The sequence below is a fragment of the Gorilla gorilla genome, chromosome 16, assembly GCF_029281585.2.
Source record: "Gorilla gorilla gorilla isolate KB3781 chromosome 16, NHGRI_mGorGor1-v2.1_pri, whole genome shotgun sequence".
In the NCBI taxonomy this organism is placed as follows: domain Eukaryota; kingdom Metazoa; phylum Chordata; class Mammalia; order Primates; family Hominidae; genus Gorilla; species Gorilla gorilla.
The window spans coordinates 23,276,501-23,293,690 of NC_073240.2; the positions used below are offsets into that span (position 1 = coordinate 23,276,501).

At 43.7% G+C, this 17,190-nt stretch overlaps 1 protein-coding gene across 2 annotated transcripts in view; it reads right to left on the bottom strand.

The window, feature by feature from the left end:
• Positions 1–2,781: 2,781 nt before the first annotated feature.
• Positions 2,782–17,190, bottom strand: part of LOC129527054 (gamma-tubulin complex component 5-like) — a 77,857-nt gene continuing 63,448 nt past the window's right edge. The window contains exons 3-5 of one of the 2 annotated variants that reach the window (XR_008671900.2): positions 4,779–4,832; positions 4,576–4,684; positions 2,782–2,998 (exon numbers count right to left, since the gene is read on the bottom strand). Coding sequence is in view for 1 of the 2 variants with exons in the window: in XM_063698908.1 (XP_063554978.1) it covers positions 2,888–2,998; positions 4,576–4,684; positions 4,779–4,832 (274 nt within the window). In the remaining variant the exon portion in view is untranslated. The remainder of the gene's footprint in view (positions 2,999–4,575; positions 4,685–4,778; positions 4,833–17,190) is intronic. The other variant, XM_063698908.1, reaches the window with a different exon arrangement.

The window sequence follows — 17,190 nt, forward strand, 5'->3', positions numbered from 1 at the left end:
CTAAGGGGAGTCTCTTTGTCTTCAAGTGAATTAAAAACACATGTGTGCACACACGTGCAAAACACTACAGGAAAGGCCATGATTGGCAAGACTTGGCAGCTATTTAAGGGAGATATTCTCTACAATGGGGAACAAGAAATAAACTTAAGGAAGTTAAATTGCAGACTGAAGGTAAATAGCAGACTACAACAATATTAAGCAGTATAGGGTGATTGCCAGATCAATGGTGTAGGCCCTAGATGTTAAAGGAATTTGAAGGATGAAAGATCACAATGGGCTGGAGCAATCTGAAAAAATAATTTATGGAAGAGGAGAGGTTTTCAGCAGCATTGAAGTTAGAGCCAACTTATATGGGCAAGAAGGAGAGGTTGGTCTTCTTTGGGGCAATGGCATCAACAAGAGCACAGGTGTTAGCCTGAAACACATCTTCCCATGGGTGGAGGGCTGGTGTTGTTTCTGAGATTTTCTAAAATCTTACAAACATTCCAGGCAAATACCTATGGAAGGGGCTAAAGGGCATTAAATGGGCTGTAAGAGGTATAGGTTGTGGGTGGCCATTGATTCATTCCTTCAATAAACATTTATTGAATGCTTGGTATTGGTCAAGCCACTGTTCTGAGAGCTGCTGATGCCAAGTAAAATAAGACATGGTTCTTTCCCTTGAAGAAAGGGAATGGAAAAGGTAACCAAGGGAGAAAATAATTATTTTGTCTTGTGTCCAGATGAGGTTTTTCACATTCTCGGCTGGTCTTTTCACTCACTGCTTAAACTCTTTGGAGAGCCTTTACTCCCTTCAGGGGAAAGGATCGAGGCCCTTCCAATGTGGCCTTTTCTTGAGTCTCCAGCCCCATCTCTTACCACTCCTCTCAACACAAAGGTATGCACAGACGATATGCAAGCACACAGGAGATCATCTAAATGAGACTCGAGCAGAGAGTGATTAAGGAAGACTTCCTGGAGGAGGTAATGCAATCTGAATTCTGAAGTGTGAGCAGGGGCTTTGTAACGGTGTTTCCATTTATTTGTGTCTATCCTGATGCATTCTAAAAAGGAAGTAAGATGGTTGGCTTAAGAAATACACAGAGCAGGATAAAAAGAAAATTAGGTAAAACATAGGGTGAGCTTATTTGCCTTTTATGTACATTGCTGCATTTTATTTCAGAAAAGCTTTATAAAGTTGCAGTTTTATTTTCATTTTCCAGATGAGGAAGCCAAGACCCAGTGGTTGAAGTACCTTGGCTGCTGTTTCATAATTATAAGAGTTTATCTGTATAATAAATTCCTAAAAAGTGAAACGCTAAGTCAAAGAGTGTTTGCATTTGGAATTTTGAGAAATAATGTCAAAATATATTCCATACAGGTAATACAAATATACATACGCATAGAATTACCTGTTTCCCACACCTTTTATTAATCAGATCGGTGAAAAACATTATCTCAGTGTTGCTTTAATTTGCATTTATCTTATCTTATGAAATGGTAGGCACTTTTCCATAAGCTTAAAATTACTGATTTTCCTTTATTGGGTATTACTCTCCTCTGTTCAAGTTTCTATTTGATTGCCAGTCTTTTCTTATTTATATGATTGATTTTTAAATTGGGATATTAGCTGTGTGGGAACGCATTAACTCAGCAAGCCTGAATTGCCAAAGCCTTCAGCATCCCCCAAAAGGGCTTATTTTCATGAATAAGCCTTGGCCAGCTTGTGGTAACTGAGCTCTTGAAATATCTGAACTGGCAAATGTGTTCTGTATGCTCAGATCTTGAACCATGTTGTACTAGTCTGTTTAGATAGTTTGCGCAAACAGTGTGACTGAAGGTGAACACCTGCTTTCCTTTGAAGGCTCTGGAACTTCAGTAATTGTGGTCAGTCACACAGGTCCTATGCCTGAGAGATAAGCCCCCAATAAAAGCCCCAGAGTCCTCGGCTCAGGTGTCCAGGTAGACAACACTGGCCACCTGACAGTATGTCAGAAGAGACAGAGCAAGCATCCAAACCAGACTCAAATATGGCAGGGATGTTGGAATTATCAGACTGGGAATTGAAAACAACTATGATTAATATGCTAAGAGTGCTAATGAAAAATGTGGATAACAAGGAAGAACAGATCAGAAATATAAGTGGTGAGATGGAAACTCTAAGAAAGAATCGAAGTGTTCCAAATGAAAAATAAAGTGTCAGAAATGAAGAATGCTTTTGATGGGCTCACCCAGTAGACTGGCATGAGCTTGAAAATATATCAACAGAGCAGGCCGGGGTGGCTCACGCCTGTAATCCCAGCACTTTTGGAACCAAGGTGGGCAGATCACTTGAGGTCAGGAGTTCGAGACTACCCTGGCCAACATGGCGAAACCTCGTCTCTACTAAAAATACAAAAATTAGCTGGGCGTGGTGGTGTACGCTTGTAATCCCAGTTACTTGGGAGGCTGAGGCTGCAGTGAGCTGAGATTGCACCATTGCATTCCAGCCTGGGCAACAGAGCAAGATTCCGTCTCAAAAAACAAAAAAACAAACAAACAAAAAGACATTGCAAACAGGAAACAATAATAAAAACGGCAAAACCAAAAACTGATTCGCTGAAGAGATTAATAACATTAATAAATCTCTAGACATACTAACCACAAAAAAAAAAGAGAGTATACATACATTACTAAAATCAGAAAATAAAGAGGGGTCATCACTACTGATCCCACAGACATTAAAAGGATAATAAAGAAGCTCAGCATGGTGGCTCATGCCTGTAATCCCAGCACTTTGGGAGGCCAAGGCAGGTGGATTGCTTGAGGTCAAGAGTTCGGGACCAGCCTGGCCAACATGGTGAAACCCTGTCTCTACTAAAAATACAAAAAATTAGCTGGGCATGGTGGTGGGCACCTGTAATCCCAGCTACTCGGGAGGCTGAGGCAGGAGAATCACTTGAATCTGGGAAGTGGGGGTTGCAATGAGTCGAGACTGCACCACTGCACTCCAAGCCTGGGCGACAAAGTGACACTCAGTCTTAAAAAAAAAAAAGAAAAGAAAAAAAAGTGTGAAGTTATTGCTATACCACACAGCAATCCCCAACCATTTTGGCACCAGGGACTGGTTTTGTGGAAGACAATTTTTCCATGGACTGTTGGGTGGGGGTTGGTTTCAGGATGAAACTGTTCCACCTCAGATCATTAGGCATTAGATTGTCATAAGGAGCATGCAACCTAGATCCCTCAAATGTGCAGTTCACAATGGGGTTTGCTCTCCTATGAGAATCTAATGCCACCGCTGATCTGACAGGAGGTGGAGCTCAGGCAGTCATCCTCACTCACCCCACTGCACCTCCTGCCATGCAGCCCGGTTCCTAGCAGGCACATATTGGTACTCGTCCACCATGTGGGGGTTGGGGACCTCTGCCATAACAAACACATCCAAGATGCCACATAGCAAGAGAAAAGGATAACCAATCCCACCTTGTGTAAGTGGGTGGGGGCTGTGGACAGAGAGGGGATAGTGAAGCAGACGAGACTGCACAGCCTTACTGATTCCCTCAACAAACATGCACTGTCCACTGTGCTCTAGGTGTCCGGGAACAAATCAGACACAGAGCCCTATGCCTGTAAAATGTGCATTTTAAAGGGGGAGACAAGAAAGGAACTATAAAGAATTGAAATACATAGCATGTGTGGAGACAGTGCCTGAGTTTAATATTAAAACGTGAGTTTCCTCAGGCAGGAGAAAGGGAAAGAACTATGTAGGCACAAGATGTGTCACAGCAAAGCTAGGGAATGTGGTCCCACTGTGTTCAGGGAACCCACAGCTGTTTCCATACGCTTGCCATCCTTGGTTTGACCTCTAGGGGGCTACAGACTCAGCAGCTAAGGTCAGCCATGTGGGCTCTGCTTGCTTATGTGACCCACCCCCAGTAAAAATGCTGGTCACCAAGGCTCAGCCGAGTGGCCCTGGGGGGAGTGGAGGGTAATACTTTACACATGTTGTCATATACTGTTACTGAGAGAATTAACTGCATCCCCAGGTGACTCCACTGGGAAGGAACATTTGGACATGCGTGCCTAGCTTCTCCTAGACTTTGCTCTAAGCACCTTTTCCCTTTGGTGATTTTAATCTGTATCCTTTCACTGTAATAAACTATTAACAGTGAGGATAACAGCTTTTTTTTTTTTTAAGTTCTGTGAATCCTTTGAGCAAATCATTATGCCAAAAGGTGGTCTTGGGGAATCCCCCAAACAATATGAAAGTATACCAGGCATCTAGTAAGCATCTACAGACAGTCACTGCCAAGTGCTGAGAAACCATTTGAAAGTTTTGAGATACCCAAACAATGCTACTATTTGTATCAATCTCTGATCTCTCTTTCCTTAGTAGGACTGAGGTGAAAAAATGATTAAAAACAAGCTCTTTCTTTCATCACAAACTGAGGCATAACTGGTTTGATGGCAATATTTAAGTAAATTTCCAAGAGATCCTGTTAGCCAGTAGATAATACTAAAATAGAATGTTTAAACAGTAACTGAAACAAATTGACGATAATCAGATAGGAAACAGTAAAATACACAATGGAGATCTCATAATTGAAGGCATACCTTTATTTCCTTTATACTGGGAAGTGGTGCATTTAGAAATTCCTCCGTTAATCTCTTCCAACTAGCAGCTTTGCTAAGATCAGAATGAATGACAAATTTTTCATAAATTCTAAAATATAAAAAAAAGATTATAAAGCTATCTTAAAAAGATCTATAAGAAAATACATATATTTCTGGATGTGTATATATACACACTGACTTACCCTTTGATTGTTTTTTCTATTTTGTGGCTGTTGACATCCAAGAAACGATGAAATCTATTAAAGACAAAATGCAATTCTTACGCCAACTCTGTCACACAGGTATGTGAACTCATCTCATGGCCCTCCACATCCCCCATATGCTCTGTACTCAGCTACACATTTCCAGAATGGAGTGTACCTTGTCCTCCGTTACCTCCACCATCAGGCAGGCAAATAATCACCGTGTCCGAGACTGTGCAAGCATCCTTTCTCCAGCACACAGGTGCTTCCTGACCCTCCCAACCTTGTCTTCTGGCTCCTCTGTCTTCCCATAAGCCCCTGTATCTAAGTCCAGCTGAACACATTCTACATCAGGTGGTCCCAACCTTTTTATGCCATAGTGAGGCCCGGTGAAGCCTAAGGACTCCTTCTCTGAATAACATTTTTAAAGCCAAAAAATAAATACAAAGGAATCCCATTATACTGAGATACAGTTGTCAAATATTTAAAGAACTTTAAGATATGGCAAGAAATGTTATTTATGAAAGTATTAAATAACAAGATTTAGCAATAGGTCCAATTAACTACCATTAAAGTAACAGTAAACATCCCACTCCCATCTCCTTCTATTATGAATGAAGGCAGCACACCATAGCAGTATTAGCCTACCTATGACCTCACCTCAGAGGCCCCACCTCAGAGGGCCTCCCAGCACAAGAACACACTCTCTGCTCTTGCAACTGGCTGAGCCTATTCTGGACACTTTGTCTCACGATGCTCAGCGCAACCACGGGCAGGTTGTTATGTCCATCTTAGAATGACAAGACCAATACCTGGCAAAAGTGGTAGCCCACTGAGCTCAGGTCATCTGCTCCCAACCACTGCCCCCACAGGCAAGTGGACAGCTGTCTCGGGATCCCTCACCCTGGCTCACCCCCTTCTAAACTCATGAGGGTCCAGAGTAACTGAAGATAGAAATCGCTATATGAGTGTGGGTGTGTGTGTGTAAATGTGTATATATGTATGTGTATAAATATGTGCATGTATATATGTGGGCATGTGTAAGTGCATATATATGTATGTGTAAATATGTGCATGTATATAGGTGCATGTGTATGTAAATATGTGTATGTATACAAATACTGTACATATAATTATAGGTATATGTGTGTACGGGTATGTGTGCACACATGTATGTGTGTATGTATGTGTGTGTATGTGTGTATGCATATATACATGTATAAATGTGTGTGGATGCATATAGCCATGTGTGCATGCATGTACACATGTATAACTGTGTGGGTATGTATGCATGCATGTATAAAGTGTGTGTTTATGTGTGTGCATAGCTATGTACATGTGTGTGCTGGTCCTCTGGAGATGGCCAAATGGCTCCTGCAGGCACAGCGGCATGTTTGTGGCCAAGAGGAGCCCCACCTCAACGTGTTTTCTGATCCTGGCAACACCTCCCACACCCATCTTGACTGGCTCCAGAGCCTGGCCGGCTCTGCCCTGACACAGGGCCCAAATGTTGAGACCTCAATACATCACATTTCATGAAGACAGTTCTATGTTGCTGCCATAGAGATACCCCTCTCCCAAAATTACATAAGGATTTCTTCACATGTGCTTTTTCTAGTACTCTTACATTATTGTTACTTACACTTAAGTCCAAGATTTATCTTGGCAAAAAACTGAATGCAACTTTTTGTTACTGTATTAGCCCGTTCTCATGCTGCTATAAAAAACTGCCTGAGACACTGGGTAATTTATAAAGAAAAGAGGTTTAATTGACTCACAGTTCCACATGGCTGGGAAGGCCTCAAAAAATTTACAATCATGGCAGAAGGAGAAGCAAACATGTCCTTCTTCACATGGTGGCAGGAGAGAGAAGAATGAGAGCAGAGCAAAGGGGGAAGCCCCTCATAAAACCATCAGATCTTGTGAGAACTCATTTACTATCACCAGAATAGCATGGGGGAAACACGCCCGTGATTCAATTATCTCCACCTGTTCCCACCCTTGACATGTGGGGATTATTACAATTCAAGGTGAGATTTGGGTGGGGACACAGAGCCAAACCCTATCAGTTCCCCTCCAAATGCGTGTCCACTTTCGTAACATGGGTGAGCCACACTTTTGCAGTTGTCTAAGAGGTTGGGTTTGCTGAGTTTGTCATACACCTATATCTGGGACTTTCCTGTTATTCCTGTGTTGGTGTGGCATTATATAAAATGTGGCCAGTTACAGGACAAAGTTCCCTCATTCCTTCTCGTCTTTCGTGTTTCTCTTCACATATTTGTTTTTTCACATATCTGATCTCACACTTGCATTTTTCCCCAAAACTTTTATCTGCAAAAGAAGCCTCGTCAGGTTGTAAAGCAATTGCACTGAAACTTCTGCCAGGTTTGCTTTCATTTCAATGCTGTTTCCCCTGAGAACCGCTCATTGCAGAAGTTCGAGGGCTTTGGGCAGAGTTGGCCTTTCACGTAGGTCCTGAACATCCATGGAAGTGTGCTCCTAGATGGTTTGTTTGGGGTGGTATCCTCAATGGGTGTCTTCCTTACATTTTCCAAGGTTTAGGAAAGCTATGTGTGGAATGCTGTGGGGCCTGGCCCCTCCCAGGCCACATCACAGTGGTCTGGTGCTCCAGCCTCCTCAAGTGAGTGGGTATGGCCAGCGGGGAGCCAAGCCCACCTGAGCAGGGAAGGCCGGCTCCCTCACCCGCAGCCTCCTCGAGGGCCACCTCCCCTCAGGGACATCTCCCCAGCCTATGTCCCCCACCTCTAGGTGCCTGGCCATCCTCATGGTGCAGCAGGACAGAAGAAGCTGGGAACCCCAGCTGACCCCTGCTTCAGATGCAGAGCATGGATTGCTCATCTCCGGAGGAGACAGCAAGTGGTCCTCAAGGACCTGCCAGGAGCCCTGGGATTCCAGAACTCAACCGGGATCTGACTGGGGGAGCAGAAAAGGCCAGAGAGAAAGGAGAGACACAAGAGGGCAGAGACCCAGAGCAGTGTCTGTTCCTAGGACACTGTCCCCTGGTCCCCTGCACTCCAGGGGCCCCTGGAGCCTTGTGGCCCTGGGCTCTGGCCACCTTGCTGTACAAGTGCCTACAATGCTGACTGGGGGCTGGCCAGTTCAGTCTGGGTAACCAGAGGGAGAGCCTCGCTCCACAGCGCACCATGGGACCTGCCTGTGTGCTTCCCATGTAGAAACAGCGTTTTCATACACAGAGAAGTCTGACATGAAACAGTCCACTTGGCCATGATTTCTCAAGAATTCCCACTGACAGGAGCCTCTCTTCTTGAGCACTGGCATTCATGACAAAATTCTACCACTGGCTGGATGGGAGATGTTCCTATTGCTTGTGCAACTTTAAGTTTTCCCCAAGAAAATTTGTCCACAGGAGGAACAAGACGGGCTGTCTGGGACTCACTGGCCGGAAGCCAAACTCAACACCTGTCAAGATGTAGGACCCTGCACTGGGAAAACGGTTGCCCTCCCTGCTCAGGGACATCCGCACAGCACACTGCATTCCTGTCCTTTGGGGTGACATGGGGGCACGCTGCTTTACTTCTTTCCACTGCTCTTTGAAAACTGAGTCGTTAGGAAAGCATCAGCAGTGGATATGTGTGTGTGGAGGATGGCAGTGTGGCTCCCAGGTGACACCTGCATCACTGCTGAGCTCCACACCCTCCAGGGCTGTCCCTGTGACACCCCAGTGGGGCTCATCACGCGCTCCTATCCCTGCCCCTGCAAGTCCCTGCCAGGGTGAGCTCAACAGGGCTCCACACTATATGAATATTCAGGTGCTAGACCCTTAGTGAGTACCACGATGCTGAGTGTCTCTCTCGGAGCCAGGCAATGAGGACAGGGACATAGGCCAGTGGGGTGGCCCCTGCCCCAGCTGCCTGCCCCCTGCCTCTGGTGCATGCGTGACCTTGGGCCATTGGTGCACCCTCTCAGGCCCCCCTCCTAGTTCAGCAGAGGCAGTGGCTGCATTTCTAGAAAGGAAGGGCCCATAGGAAAGCATGCTTTATGTTTGTATGGCTTTTCTGAACACGCTTCTTCCATTGCAAAGTTGCAATGATTGATAGCATAAAATAGAACACATGTTTCAGAAAGGATTCTGGCACAAAAAGTCTGATTCCTAAGAGCTTCAAATAGGAAATGCATTTAGACTTTACATTTTATGAATACATTGAAGAAATCACCTTTTTGAAACTATCCAATTCTCCAGTGCTTGTAGGTGATGGTCTCATTATTTTTGATCCACAAGAACACCTGGCAACCTACAGGAGCTAGAATCCAATGCTCATGGAAATCAACTCTATGAAACTCCAAGACATTGCCCTGTGATGTTGCCATGGCCCTCAACATAATAGCAGCTCTCTACGGGGCCTGCACTGTGAGAAGCCTCCATGCCCTTGTCAGGGTATCTGTGCCCCTGAGATGTCCTGGAGACCAGTGAATCCCTTGGCCTGCCCAGCCACTGTCACTGCTGCATCAGCTCTGTAACAGACAGGGCCCCACAGACAAGGCTCTTACACTCCCAGAATGCCTGCTCCCCACCAAGAAATGGCCCTACTACACATACTCCAAAAACATTGGCCCAAAAATACATATAAGCTACTCTTGCATTCAAATATTTATCGAGCACTCGCTTGGCCAGGGGCAGGCATGAACAAGACACACTCCCTGCTCTCAGACAGCAAAGCCTCCTGGGCACAAGCCCTCTGAGAGTAAGACAGGTAAGCAGCCGCTGCTGCAGGGGAACAGGTGGGAACAATGTCATCACCAAGACAGGGGTGGGATTTGTACTCAGAAAACTCAGGACTAAAGCAGGAGGGGAAAGTAAACTGTCCAACAAGACTGATCCCTTCCCAGATCAACCAAACTAAGCCACCAGGCTGGACCCTGTGACTACTGGATCGTAAATAGCCTCACACACTGGGAGGCAGCCTGCCTGGTCCTGGCACAGCGGGGAGTGACATGCGAGGACCCACCCAGAGCTGGGTACCTGCAGCAGGTCACCCTGGCCCACTAACTGCCCTGGTATCCTGAAGGGCTGGTAGACATTCTCTCATAGCCTTATAAGGGCCTGGGAACTGACCCTCAAAGCTTGAGGGTGCCCCCCAATAATGAAATGAGAGACATTGGGGAAATGCTGTCCACATGCATAGCCACTTGGATGCTGAAGGCAAAACTGCAGCAGGAGGGTTGATAAGGGGTGGCTCTGGGTGCTGGTCCACTGCCCACAGGGAAGGACGAAGGCCAGGAGCTGGGCCTGGCTGCTGCCACCCTTGCCTCTACCGCCTCTTCCGTCTGCAATGTCCTCTGGGAATTGGCCTTCCTCTGTGGTGGGGCCTTTGTCCGCTTTTTTCTGAGCACTCCCTCTTTCATCTGCCTCTAGCAGGGAAGGCTCCCTCTGCAGCTTCAGGAATCACGCAGGAGGTACTGGCCCAGGGCACGCTGGCCACCTGGCTCAGGCCCCACCACCCACCACCGTGCCCAGCTCCTGCCACCCTGTGCCCCTCCACTGCTCGTTTTCTGGACTCCCTGTCACCTCCTCATCCCCCTGAGGTGGCAAACCCAGACACATCTCAGAGAGATGGGGTGGTGCCCTGCTGGGAAGATGTTGTCGACTTCTCTATTTCTTAGAGACCAGTGTTAGTGACTTTATGTATGTTGCTCTTTTGTATAAATAGTAATCCAGGTGACCAAAACACTTAACAGAAAATTGTCACTATTTCAGCCCCCAAAATAGCTATGAACAGCTCCTCCCTTGCAGGCAAGTGGGACTAGAAGAGGTAATAAACGTAGCATCCCAGAGCCCAGTCCAGGGGGCAGGTGTGCAGGGGAGAGTCTGCGCTGGGGTGCAAGCCTGTGGTCCAGGGCCTGGGTCCTCTCCCTGCTCCCAGAAGTCCTGAGGGGATGCAGTGAAGGTCCCCAAGGGCCCCGCAGATGAGGACAGCTCTTGTGCTGGATGAAGGGGTACATTCCCACTGGGTCCAGAGAGCGCTCAGTGAAGCCTGCCTTCCCCTAGGAAAAGGAGAGTGCATAGGACATTAGATCACACCAAATGCACCTCACTGCTTAGAAGGCGACAAACTGCACTTTCTGAAGATGTTTGAAAGCCTGCACTGTCCACTCAAGCTCCAGTTCCTCCCTGTGCCCACAAGACAGCAGAAGACTGAGAAGGTGAAGACTGGCCTGCAGGAGCCACGCAGGGCAAAGCTGGTCTGCATTTGGGGAACATCCTGGAGCTGCAGGGAGGTGGGGCGTGAGCTACTGCAGTGGCCAGGGAAATCAGTTATTCATTTGAATAACCCAAAACTTATCAGCAAAGGAATAAGGTAAATCTTATTTTTTCCTTATTAAAATCATCAGAAGGATAAGATAGGCTGAGTGTGGTGGCCCTTGCCTGTAATCCCAGCACTTTGGGAGGCCAAGGCAGGAGGATCCCTTGAGCACAGATCAAGGATGCAGTGAGCTATGACTGCACCACTGCACTCCAACCTGAGCGACAGGGCAAGACCCTGTCTCAGAAATAGTAATAATAATAATAATCATAATAAGACAAATCTAAATTTGAGATTAACTAAAAGATGTACTACATTAAAATTATGTGAAAAGAACAATTTTTAAAGACTTCCAAATGCCTTTTGCTCCCTAGTAGTAAAGTCTTCTGCAGATTTCCCATTTTATTGACCCCAAAAAGGGAAGAGCAAATCTCCTCTTGGAAGGAAGCATGCCTGGGCAGAGCTGGAACACGCACTGGGTCACTTCGTGTGTAATTCATTCACTCCAGTTTCTATTAAATATAACCGGCCGCTAGTCCCCTCGGTGAATGGGAGCATGTGAAGTCAATTAGTACTTACTCTGTTTCTTTCTATTTAAGAGTCTCTCTTTATGTACACATTCATTCAAGCCAAAGTTCAGACTCCCAATCAGGATTTCTCCCCACCCAAGGAGCAGCACACACAATGGCACCATGAAAGGGGAAGGCTGTGGGCGAGCACACGCCACATGCCCCTCATGCAACCCGCTGCTTCCACCAACCCTCATGGCATTGCAGGAGCTCCCACCCCTGGTGCCAGCACCTCTGCTGCAGTCTCATGTTTCACCTGGTCCCTGCCAGGCTCCTCAGGGTGCTGGCCCTGCACTGAGGCAGGTGGGAAGTGTAGGTCCCCAGCATGCCTGCCTGGAACTGGAGGCCAGGAATCAGTCTCAGACCACCTCATGGACACTGCTCCAGCAAGGCCTGCACACCCTCTAGCTGGGGCACTGCAGGCTGGGATGTGCTGACCAGACCAGCACCTCCTGCCCAGCCTTGCGAAGTGATCACCTTGCTGCTATGAATTTTATTTTTTTTAATCCTAGCTTGAAATACAAAATGAGCAATGACTTGTTTGTTCTAAGCCAAACCTAATCTTCTTGCACCCTTGTGGGGATAGAAAAGCACTTCCACTTAGTATCTCAAAAGTATTATTTTTGTAAGATGAGATTTGCTTTCAAATCAAAGGAAGACGAGGTAACAGCAGGAATGGCACAGAAAGGACACGTAGACATTCTCTCCTCCATAGAAGCAGCAAAAACACTGACAAAACTTGTCAAAATCAATATTTTCAGAACTTTGGAAGTTAATAAAAGTATAAAACAATCCACAGAGCATGTATTCTAGAGGATGGCCAAGGCTCAGTGAGAAAATTTTAACTTGCTCTATTGCCATATCCCTTTACCCAGTTCTGTGCTGGGCTTGAAAATCAGCCCTGCCATGATGATGAAAACCAGAGGCCTAGCAGCCATTGAAGAGAGCAGAATTGGACTGAGGCACTTCCAAATCTCCTTTACAGAGAACTGGCACTATTGGAGCTGTCTGGCAGTACCTTGACTACCCCTCTCACAGGTACCATCTGTATTGGACCAGGCTCAGAGCTCCAGAGGTGAATAGCCTTCTCTCCTGGGCATTTGCCACAAACAATGAGCAGCAAGTGTTTAACATCACAGCTTCCTGAGGCAGCAACAGCTACTGGGGCTAACAAGAAGCCAACCAAAAAACACAAAAGAAAAAGCAGAGTTTGTAAAGCTCCAACACATTCCTAGGCATTCAAGCACAGGGCTGTGCGTGTGCCCAAGAGGGACCTGTGAAGTCCTACTCATTCACCTCTGGTTGACCGTGAGGCTCTGCAGAAGCCAGAAGTGAAGAAGGTGGCAGAATGTCTGGCTGGAAGCTGAAAGTCGACCCCAACATGTACACACAGCCCCTTGACAAAGGCAGGGAGACTTAATGGTCCCAGCCCTTATTTAAGAATATCTCTGTCCGGTCACTAACTGAACAGAGAATTCACTGCCCACACACAACAAAGAATACAGACTCAATAACATGAGTTCAGGAAAGTCACTAAACAAACAGGAACAGCAAAAAGCCCTGGGAAGGGGGAAGAATCTGATTACTAGAGCTTCCATATTATATTCTTTTAAATGTCCAGTCTGACAAAAATATACACATGCAAAGACATGTATGGTCCATACACAAGAAAAAAAAATGGTAAATAGGATGGAGTCCTTGTGAATGGAATTAGTGTCCATATTAAAAGAGACCCAGAGAGTGCACTCACCCCTTCCACCAGGTGAGTACACAGAGAGAAGGCACCATTTACGAGGAACGGGCCCTCACCAGCACCTTGACCTTGCACTTCCCAGCCTCCAGAACTATGAGAAATAATGTTCTGTTGTTTATAAGCTACTCAGTTTATGGCATTTTGTTACAGTAGCCTTAATGGACTAAGACATCTAATCTGACATTTCATATAAATGAAAACATACAATTTATCGTTTTTTATATCTGGCTTCTTTCACTGAGCATGTCCTTAAGGTTTATCCAAGTGGTAGCACATATCAGTACTTCTTCTATTTTTATGGGAACTATGTTCTGTTGTATGGATATGCCAAATTTTGTTTATCCATTCATGAATTGATGGGCAATGAGGTTGCTTCTTTCTTTGGCCATTAGGAATAATGCTGCTTTGAACACATATGCACAAGTTTTACACAGGCATGTCTTTTCAATTTTGTTGTGTACATACCTAGTAACAGAAATGCTATATCAAATGGCAATCCATGCTGAACAGTTTGAGGAACTGCTGAACTGTTTTCCAAAATGGCAGCACCATTTTATATTCCCACTGGCAATGCATGAGAGTTCCAATTTCTCCACATCAGCCCTAACACTTGTCATTGCCATCTTTTTTATGATAGCCATCCTATTGGGTGTCAAATGGCATCTCGCTGAGCTTTTAATTTGCATTTCCCTAAATACCACTGATGTTGAGCATCTTTTCAGTTGCTTACAGGCCATTTGAATATCTTCTTTGGAGAAATGCCTATTTAAATATTTTGCTTGTGGGCATGGGGGGAGTCTTTTTATTATGGAGTTGTAAGAGTTCTATATATATTCCGAATACTAGTCCCTTATCAGATACACTGTCAGCCATTATTTTCTCCCGTTCTGTTGCTTGTCTTTCCACTTCTTGACAGTGTCCCCTTTATTCACAAAAGTTTTTCTTTTTGATCAAGTCCAATTTATGTACTTTTTTGTTTGTGCTTTTAGCATCAAATCTAAGATATTGCATAATTCAAAGTCACAAAGATTTATAACCATGTTTTCTTCTAGGAGTTTTATAGTTTTAGAACTTTCATTTAGGTCTATGATCCCTTTTGAGTTAATTTTTGTATATGATGTGAAGTAGGGGTCCAACTTCATTCTTTTTCATGTGGATAGCCAGTTATCCCAGCACAATTTGTTGGAAAGACTATTCTTTCTGCATTTATTTGTTTTAATACCCTTGGTGAAAATCAATTGAATTTACATATAAGAGTTTATTTCTGGAGTCTTGATCCTCTTTCATTAATCTGTATGTCTATCCTTATGCCAGAAACACACAGTCTTAAATTACTGTGGCTTTGTAGTAACTTCTGAAAGCAGAAAGCATGAGTCTTCCAAGTGCTATTCTTTTACAAGGTTGTTTTGGCTATTCTGGATTGCTTGCATTTCTCTATGACTTGCAGGATCAGTGTGCTGAAAATGCAGATTAATTTGGGTAGTAATGCCATTTAATAATAGTAAGTATATCTTCTTGATGAATTGACACTTTTATTACCAGAAATTCTTGTCTCTAGTAACAATTTTTGTCTTAAAGTCTATTTTGTCCAATATTAGTATAGTCTCTCTACCTCTCTTTTGATTACTGTTTTCATGATATACCTTTTTCCATTCTTTTACCTTCAGCCTATTTGGGGTTTTGATTCTAAAGTGTGTTTCTTGGTGATAGCATACAGTTGGATCATTTACTTTACCCAGTCTGCCAATTTCTGCCTTTTGGTTGAAGTATTTAATCCATCTATGTTTAATATAATTACCAATGAGGTAAGATTTATCTGCTATTTTGGTATTTTTTTCTATATGCCTCATGTTTTTTTCTGTTCCTCACTTCTCCATTACTGCCTTCTTTGAAGTCAAATAGATATTTGCTAGTGTATCATTTTGATTCCTTTCTTCTTTTTTTACTGTATGTTATTTTAGTTATTTTCTTGTGATTGCTGAGAGGATTACAATTATCGTCTTAAAACAATCTAGTTAGAACTAGTGCCAACTTAATTTCAGCTCTATACAGAACCTTTGCTCCTATATAACTCTATTTCCTCTCACCTGTTTGTTCTATTGCTGACTATAAAGTACATGTTTACACATTGTATATCCTTTAACACAGATTTATAATTACTGCTTTATGCAACTGTCATTTAAAGTAGATGGTAGAATGAAGGAGTTGCATAGAAAAACATACATTTATGCTGTGTTTTATGTTTTCCTATACAGATTTCTTTACTGGTGCTCTGTTTTTCCTTATGTGGATTTGAGATACTGTCTAGTGTGCTTTCATTTCAGCTTGAAAAACTCCCTTTAGCAATTTTTGTGGGAAAGGTATAATGTTAAAGAACTCCCTCAGCTTTTGTTGGTATGGGAATTTCTTAACATCTCCCTCATTTTTGAAGGGCAGTTTTGCCAGATATAGAATTTTTAGTTGACAGTATGTTTCTTTTAACATTTTATATATGTCATCCCACTGCCTTCTGGCCTCCATGGTTTCTGATGAAAAATCAACTGTGAATCTAATTAAGGATCCCTTGTATGTGACAAGTCACTTCTCTCTCGGTGCTTTCAAGATTCTCTCTTTGGCCTTCACATGTGTCTTGCTATAAGTCTCTTTGAGTTTACCTTATTTGGAATTCATCGAGCTTCTTGGATTTGTACATTTGTGTCGTTTTCAGTTATTATTTCTTTAAAATGTTTTCTGGTCCTTTCTCTCTCTCTCTCTCTTCTCTGTCTGGAACACCCATAATGTGTATGTTGTACTATTTGATGGCTTTCCACAGGTCCCTTGGGCTCTATTCACATTTCTTCATTCTTTTTCCTTTCTGCCTCTCAGATTAAACAGTTTCAATTGTCCTATCTTCAAGCCTGCTGATTCTTTCTTCTGCCTTCCTAAATCTGCTGTTGAATGCCACTTGTGAGTTTTTCATTTCATTTATACTTTTCAGCTCAAGAATTTCTTGCTGATTTCTTTTTTATAATTTCTATCTCTTTGTTGATAGACTCATTTTGTTCATATGGTGTTTTTCTTATTTCCCATATTTATTTGTCCTTTTTTTTCCTTTAGCTATCTAAGCATATTTAAGATAGATGTTTTAAAGACTTTTTTCAGGAGGTATTAATATGATGTCTGGGCTTCCTCAAGGATGGAAAGAAACAAATCCATTTAAAGGATTTAAATGGATTTTTTTCTTTGTGTGTCTTGGGGTTTGTTTTTTATTATTATTATTGTTGTTGAAACACTTTGTTGTTGGTGGCAGTGGTTGCTGTTGTTGTCACTGTTATTAAATGCTGTAGCAGTCCATTGATTTAGGTACTTTTCCAAACTATTTTTCCAAGGACTGTATCCCTTTTCATGTCTGTGTTTCCTAACATCATGTTCAGCTAATGTTTTGACAGAGATTTTCTTCAATACCAGGAGATTTTACAAGCAAACCAGAAAAAGAGAAAACACAAAACCAAAGAAGCAAACACCTTTCCCAGTCATTGCAAAGTGGCTCTGATGGAGCACTTCATCAACAATTATCAAGTCTCCCATTGAGACTAAGATTAAGCTTGAGGTGAAAGTTTAGGGTTTTCTGTGGTCTTTTCTGAGCATGCATCTCACCCTAATTATGTATGTGGCTTTCTAAATTCATCCACACACAGGTACTTTTGAGTATCCTAAGTTCCCAAGGAATCTCCTACAGCTTTTGCACCTAGGTTTTAGGCAGTCTATTGTATGCCTCAATCAGTATGCATCTGCCCTAGGCCTCTATAGTTCGTCAGACTCCCTGA